This window comes from Meleagris gallopavo, chromosome 16, assembly GCF_000146605.3.
Source record: "Meleagris gallopavo isolate NT-WF06-2002-E0010 breed Aviagen turkey brand Nicholas breeding stock chromosome 16, Turkey_5.1, whole genome shotgun sequence".
Taxonomy (NCBI): domain Eukaryota; kingdom Metazoa; phylum Chordata; class Aves; order Galliformes; family Phasianidae; genus Meleagris; species Meleagris gallopavo.
In genome coordinates, this window is record NC_015026.2 from 9,331,364 (window position 1) to 9,339,027 (window position 7,664).

Sequence of the window (7,664 nt, forward strand, 5' to 3'; positions counted from 1 at the left end):
CCGGCTTCCGCGGCTCGCCGCACTTCCGCCACCGCCATCTTGAGCGTGGCCGCGCGAAGCGGAAGTAAGGGGGCGGCCTCTGCGCGACGCCATCTTGAGAGCGGCGACGCCATGTTGGGGGTGGTAGTTATCTTCTCAGAAAGGAAAGTCACTGGACATTTACGTAATTAAGCCGGACTTTAATGAGCTGAATCTTCCCCCTGTGGCAGCAGATGTGGGAGATGAGCTTGACGTGTGCTGAGGGCCATGCAGAAGACATCCACAGCTGCTGTGGATGCAGCCATTCATGTAGCAGTGCCCGTGGCTCAGCCCACTGTCGGCTCCCAGCCTCGAGAACAGACAGGACCGCAGTGCTGGGACTCCCAGTGTGTGCTTTGGGAATATTGTTCATAGAAAATGTGTTCTAAACATGACCCATGGAGGAAGATGACTAGGTGGCTGCTTTCTTCCTCCTCGCTTGCTGCCATTTAAGGCCATGAACAAGACTAGGGATAGGCTGGATTAGGGTTAGGAAATATTGAGTGCCTGGGCCTGTTTTGTTTCCAGGCCTGTGAGCAGGATCTTGGTGTGCAGAAGCACACCCTTCTCAGCCCTGAGGTGCGGGACAACTTCATTAAGAGTATCAATACTCACTTTTCTGTCACGTTTCAGTTAAACAGAAGATAATGACAAATTCAGCACAGAGGCCCTTTGGTCAGGGCTGGCTTGTTTGACATTTAAACAGAATATCAACCTACTGTTCTTGCAGTCAGCAGGGAAAGCTGATACCAAGGTGGAGAAAACTTGCATTTCCAGTGCAAATGTAAATAAGATCATAAGCAGAGCCCACAAGCAGAGTCAGTGCCAGGTCAGCTGGAGCAGCTGGTGTGAGGACTAGCCATGGTTCCTTGCAGTTCTGGGCTGTCTGTGGACCAGGCAGCTGTTGCCAACCCCAGATAAAAGCTGGGAGCTGAGACAGGTTAAAGAACCTCCCCAGGAGAAACCACGCTCACAGCGGTTGTAAGAGGAGCTGAGCTCAGTCTGATGGCCCTCTGAGCAAACGAGCAGTGTGGCGGTGTAGATAAGACATGAGGCTGAATACGAGGCAGCAGGACATCAGATGGGCTGTAAAGGAGGAAGGAAGCAAACAGCTACTCTGAGCGGTGGCATTTCTCTTGATGGTTGCTGGGAAGCTGTCAGTGGGTGAGTGCAGAAACCTTCCCCGCTGCTCTTTAGTTCAGGAACGCTCTTCCCACCGCTGGCACATGGGAAACTCCTGTGAAAATGGCATCAGTACAGTGCTGGTCTGTCTCCAGGCAGACTTTGATCATGGTATGACTCATACAGTTTTCCCAGTCCAAAGAAGGCAGGCGCATACCATGCTGTCCCGGTCCAGGAGGGCAAACAAACAAATCTGGTGCTAGTATCAAGATATTGTGTTCTGTACAACATAGTTCATGGCTGGACAGACCTGGTGATTTATTTTTTTTTCTCCCCTGGGAAACTCTTGAGTCATTTCTCTCCTGTGGTTCTTCTTAACACTGATAAAGTTTGAACATCTCATCTTTTTGACAGCATAACGAAAGCTTGGTGGTCAGAGCGCTTTGTATTTTCTTGGGCTAACTGCTGTTTCCACTGCTGTAAATGGTTTTCGGTGCTTGATACGATTTAATACAGTAAGGCCTGCTAAAGTAGATTACAGATGGGTATAATACAAGCCAGGACAGGCTTGAGGTCAGCATTCCCTCTGCAGAGACCAACTTCAAAGAGCAGGACTCCTCCTCCAGCCGCTGTCTCATCCATGAACTGACACCAGGAAAAGCCCATTTTCTGAAACCATCACTTTGTGCCCTCAGAGGGGACTTCCACGAGGAAGCCAGTTGTGTTTGAATGTCCTGGGAAATGGGACGTTTGCAGGCTGCCAGTGTGCTCTAACGAGAGGACAGAATCCCCCCCAGCCAGGAGCCATTTTTGGTCAGTGCTCCCTGACAAAGCTTGAGGCAGCCACACAAGGAGGCCCTTCAGGGCTAAATCCTGAGAGCTGCAGCCATCTCCTTTGCCAAGGACATCACTAATTCCTGGTGGTGGCTTGATTCCGTAAGCGGCTCAGTGAGGTGACTTTCCAGGTCACCAGCTAATTGCAGGTGAAGTGCCAGCCACTGTCTCCAGCAGGAGCGAAAGTTGGGAGCTCTGAGGGAAGAAAAGGAATAAAACGTTTGCTCAGCTCCATTCAGTTGAGCCAGTTCCCCCTGGGCAGTTAAAGGGAGGTGAGAAAGGGCTGGGTGGCTTGCAACAGTCTGTGGCCGATCCCTGCCGTCCCTGCAGCCGGAGAACTCCCAGCACATCACAGCCAAAACACAAAGATGGAGAAGCTATGGTTAAAAAAAAATCCCCCATCTCCAATGCCCATCATTTCTGAGAGGAAACCACCTGGCTCCCCTCCGCTTGTCGGAGTTGGGAGCAGTGAGTAATGCTTGCAGGCTTCCCTGCCCAGCACCACATTCTTTTCTCCAGCATGTAATGGCCCAAAGGAGGCATAAAGTGAGCCTTGCTGGAGCAGCCTGTGGAGTAGCTGTGCACGCCATGGCCTCTCGCTGGAGAAGGGGTGGGAAGGGCTGCAAAATGCTCAGCCTCATTTTATTGGGGGGCTGAATGCCTGAAGCAGCAAGAAAGAAAAAAAGAAAAACCTGTGAAGTGTTAACTGAAAGCTTTGCTTTCTGCTCTTTGAAGCATACAAAATCAGCTCGGCTCCCCAGCCCATTACTCTCCCTGCACCCTCTGCTCTCGACCCCAGGCACTTTGCAGCTCCTTGCCTTGCTGCCACCATCCTCTCTGCAGTTCTTTGTGCCTCAGCACATTTTTCACAGCAATCAGTGGTTGTTTCAGGGAGGACTGAAGGCAGAAGAGCAGACGTGCCCCATTTCCCTGCCGCCATCTCCTCTCGCCTCCTGGCCTTTTTCCTGCTCCACTCCCACCAGCTCCCTCCCCAGCGGCTGCTGCCGCCTCCTCCTCACCCTGTTTCCCCAAGACCCCGGGTTATTAGCCCAGTTTGGGCCCCTCCCCAACCAGTTACACCTTGCTCCTTGCAAACCAGTGCTTCCAGTAACTCATCTGCCTGGCCCAGCGTCTGCACCCATAGCCCTGTCAGTCTGCTGCCACATTAGTGCAGCCAGAAGGGAGGCTGGGGAGACAAAAGGAAGAAACCAGCAGGTCCACCCTCAGCACAGCATGACGCTGGAAAACGATGAGGCCAGGCAAAGGATTAAAAGAACCCATGGAACTTGTTCCCTGCCTTTCATCTGCTGTGAGCGTGACACAGTCACGGCCATTAGCTCTTCAAAGCCAGGCAGGTTGGAGGAGCCTTGGGAAGCCAGCATGCCCACAAGCAAGGCTGCGAGGTCGTCTGCTTAGGCTAGCACTGCAATGCAAAGCGTCACCTGGCTTTGCTCTCCCTAAGCCCTGACCCTGCAGCCATGTCACTGCACCAGTGAGAGCTTCCTCTCCACACCCTTTCCCAGCCTCACCCCTGCAGTGATGTGTAACAGCCCTGTGGCCCCGCTCTCAGAAGTCCATCTCATCCGCTTCACTGAAGACTTTCTCCTGCCTCCACCTGAGGAGCTGCTCCACCCAGCAGGCAGCTTGCCAAAGCCCAGGCCTCCCACTTCCCGGACTGAAGCAAAGGCAGAGCAAGCTGCTTGTCTGGAGATACCTGAAACCGGAGGACAGAGGCTGCATACCAAGACCTTTCTTAAACGAAGAATAAATTGCCCCATGTCAGAAGCCAGCTGCTCCTTGGTAACTTGGTAACATCACCACCACATCACTGTCAGGTCACACAGCAGAATGAGGGTCACAGGAAACAGCACAGCTGCAGTCCCACTGAGCCCAGCCCACCCTCATCCAACGGTCCCCTACAGAAAGCATTGATGGCAGCACAGGACAGAACGGGAGCCAAACTCCTTCTTGCTGAAGCATCATCATGGTTTATCCAGCCTGTGCACCAGACAGCACCAGCACCCACCCCAAAGAGATGCTGATCCACACAGGCTGGTAAGGCTGGATAAGAGCAGGAACCAACTGTCAAGAAGCATCACAGAAATAAAAACCAACACCAGTCAAGCCTCTATTGTGTGCACTTTTATTTGAACTGGTCTTAAGTCAGTGTACAGGTAGCCCCTCCCTCCCCCACATACTGGCACTTTACTCCTAGACTGTGGGGGGACTGTAAAGCCTTCATTCACGTCTATCACTGGGGAACACAGCCCGCTTGCTTGACAAATCAAAAAGGATCAAGTGTGTTTTGTTTTTAAGGCTGAAGATACAAAAAGACACTTGTTGGCTTACATAATTTACAGACAAGCAATTATCATCTAACACCAGTAATTGGTACCGGCTCCTCCCAGCTGGGCTGTTGCCTTCACAGAGGCGAGTAACTTCCTGTAACAATGCATTATAACAATATTTGGAATGACTATTAAAAAAGAAACAAATGTACAATCAAAGTCCTCAGATGCATTGTAGAACTTTGGGGGCGTTCGCTCCAACATGTTTCATTTTAAGACTGCTGCTGACACCTTCACCATTCCAGTTTTTTAATCCTGAGTCAAGCGCCAAAAGAAAAAACAAATAAAGCCATGCCAATCTCGTCTTGTTTTATGCGCATTTATGGGTTTTGTTTCATCACAAGGGTGTGGGTGTTGGTAACAGTCCGGTTTAGAAGCATTTGCGGTGGACAATGGAGGGTCCGGATTCATCATACTCCTGCTTGCTGATCCACATCTGCTGGAAGGTGGACAGAGAGGCCAGGATAGAGCCTCCAATCCAGACAGAGTACTTGCGCTCAGGTGGGGCAATGATCTGCAGGAGAGAACAACTGGTCAGATGCAGTGTGATGGCACACAGCTCCTATGCACAGCCCTGTGGCACTCTGCTACCTAGTTCCTTCATCTGGCCTTGGCCAAAGCACTCTCTAGTCCGAGCAGGCTTAAGGCACAGCCTCACACAGAACACCCTCCTCCCCCACTCACAGCCAGCACTTAATCTAATTACTCACACAGCTGAGTGGCTGCCACCCTGCCCAGAGCAAGGCCATAAGGCTCCACCACTAAGACAAAGCAGTTTCCATCTTCTGTAGTAGTTTAGTTCAGCCTCTTCCACCCACACAGCATTAAGAGGTGTGCTAGAAAGAGCCCAGGGCTCCAGCCTACCTTGATTTTCATTGTGCTAGGTGCCAGGGCTGTGATCTCCTTCTGCATCCTGTCAGCAATGCCAGGGTACATTGTGGTACCACCAGACAGCACTGTGTTGGCATACAGGTCCTTACGGATATCCACATCACACTTCATGATCGAGTTGAAGGTAGTTTCATGGATACCACAGGACTCCATACCTGTGAGCAAAAAGCAGTGTCAGGTCAGTAAACAGTTCAGGGACAAGGAAGCAAGAGGACCTACTACTATGGGAAAATGAGAGAACCAAAGATCCCATGGTAGGAAACAACACAGCCCAACAAGGCCATGGCTGACTGGCTCAGCCTCCTGTTCTACTGACCTAAGTACCTCAATTATCCCCAGGCTGAGGAAGAAAAAGACTGCAGTGGAATGGGACAAACCTGCTAAGGCCCAGCACTATTATAGCAGCTGACCAGTCTCTAAGTCACTCTAGGCAGAAGGGGCATGGAGCCTCCTAAAAGGAGTAAGACTTACCCAAGAAAGATGGCTGGAAGAGGGCCTCAGGGCACCTGAACCTCTCATTGCCAATGGTGATGACCTGACCATCAGGGAGTTCATAGCTCTTCTCCAGGGAAGAGCTAGAGGCAGCTGTGGCCATCTCCTGCTCGAAATCCAGTGCGACGTAGCACAGCTTCTCCTTGATGTCACGCACAATTTCTCTCTCGGCTGTGGTGGTGAAGCTGTAGCCTCTCTCTGTCAGGATCTTCATGAGGTAGTCCGTCAGGTCACGGCCAGCCAGATCCAGACGGAGGATGGCATGGGGGAGGGCATAGCCTTCATAGATGGGCACAGTGTGGGTAACACCATCACCAGAGTCCATCACAATACCAGTGGTACGACCAGAGGCATACAGGGACAGCACAGCCTGGATGGCTACATACATGGCTGGGGTGTTGAAGGTCTCGAACATGATCTAGAAAGATAAAAAAGCACTGAGTCAAGCAGAATAAACCAAGGTTCTCACTGCATGCCTCCATCAGTCCATGCATGTGCTTTTACATTTGTCCCTAGATAAGAGGCTTCTTTGCTCCTCTAGAAGGAGATATCGGCACTTATCTCACTTGGTCTCCACCCACACCTGCCAGGTCAGAGCCTGAGCAAGGACACTGCTACCACAGGCCCATCCATATGACACAGCAAGGAACGAAACAAAGGCCAAGAAACTACAGTATAGTCACTCAAAGTTGGTAAATGGATTAGTGCCTAGTCAGAACAGCAGTTAGACAAGTTGCTAGTTCAGTCTCAGAGAAAGTCAGCTTAGAGCAAACAAAACCTGTCAAGGTCCAGCAAAGAGGAGACTCAGGTCAGGAAAGGAAAACCCTGTAAAGATGGCAAAAAGGGAAAAGTGGTGAAGGCAGATAGAGGACAACATGGAAGAGGAAAGCTGGCCTGCAGCAGTACCTGCTGTAGCTCCAGGCTCAAGAGTTTTACACACCTGTGTCATCTTCTCTCTGTTGGCTTTGGGGTTCAGGGGAGCCTCTGTGAGCAGCACAGGGTGCTCCTCAGGGGCTACTCTCAGCTCATTGTAGAAGGTGTGGTGCCAGATCTTCTCCATATCATCCCAGTTGGTGACAATGCCGTGTTCAATGGGGTACTTCAGGGTCAGGATACCTCTTTTGCTCTGGGCTTCATCACCAACATAGCTGTCTTTCTGGCCCATACCAACCATCACACCCTGCACAACAAAGAAAAATCATTAAGTTTAACTGACAGGCATGCCACAACGGATGAATAAAGTTTTCTTTCAGAAGCCACACCTTTAATTACTACTAATCCCCTACTACAGCAGGGAAGGGACTGTGCCAACTGCTTCAACACAGGATGCTCTGCACGAAGGCTGTGCACTCAACCAGTTACTGTTGCAGGGTAGAAGCCTCTCATGCCACATATAAAAATAAAAGGGCTTCTTGAGGCTTAACGCCCTCAGCAGAACCACTCCCACCAAACGCTCCTCTCCATTGTCTGGACGCAGCACCCAGCCGTTGCCGTACCTGATGTCTGGGGCGACCCACGATGGATGGGAACACAGCACGGGGAGCATCGTCCCCAGCGAAACCGGCCTTGCACATACCGGAGCCATTGTCAACAACGAGCGCAGCAATATCATCATCCATGGCTGGCTGCGGAGGAATAGAGAGCGGAAAAAGATATAAGCACCGCCGGTCGCGCAGCAGAACCCCGCCCCGTCTTGTTCCCCCGAATGCAGCCGTACCCCTACGGCCAGCCCCGAGGCCGGAGACCCAGCGGGGAACGGCGGCGCGGCGACGCACGGAGGCCGTTCCGTTCCCCACCCATTTCCTTCCTGCCGGCGCCACACCGCTTCGCCCCGCGCCCGCTAGAGGGGGTGCGCCGGCACCTCCCAGATTTCGGCGCCGCACAGATTTGGGACAAAGGAAGTCCCTGCGCCCTCTCGCACGATTACCATAAAAGGCAATGGCTGCGGCGAGCCGCGCC

The 7,664-nt window shown here is 51.9% G+C and overlaps 1 protein-coding gene across 1 annotated transcript; it reads right to left on the bottom strand.

The window, feature by feature from the left end:
• Positions 1-4,654: 4,654 nt before the first annotated feature.
• ACTB (actin beta) lies at positions 4,655-7,333 on the bottom strand (the record flags this gene model as incomplete). Its single annotated transcript, NM_001303173.1, is given in 5 exon segments — positions 4,655-4,836; positions 5,187-5,368; positions 5,685-6,123; positions 6,646-6,885; positions 7,202-7,333. Coding segments are annotated over 5 exon segments (1,128 nt in total). The 3' UTR covers positions 4,655-4,692.
• Between the last annotated feature and the right edge of the window lie 331 nt (positions 7,334-7,664).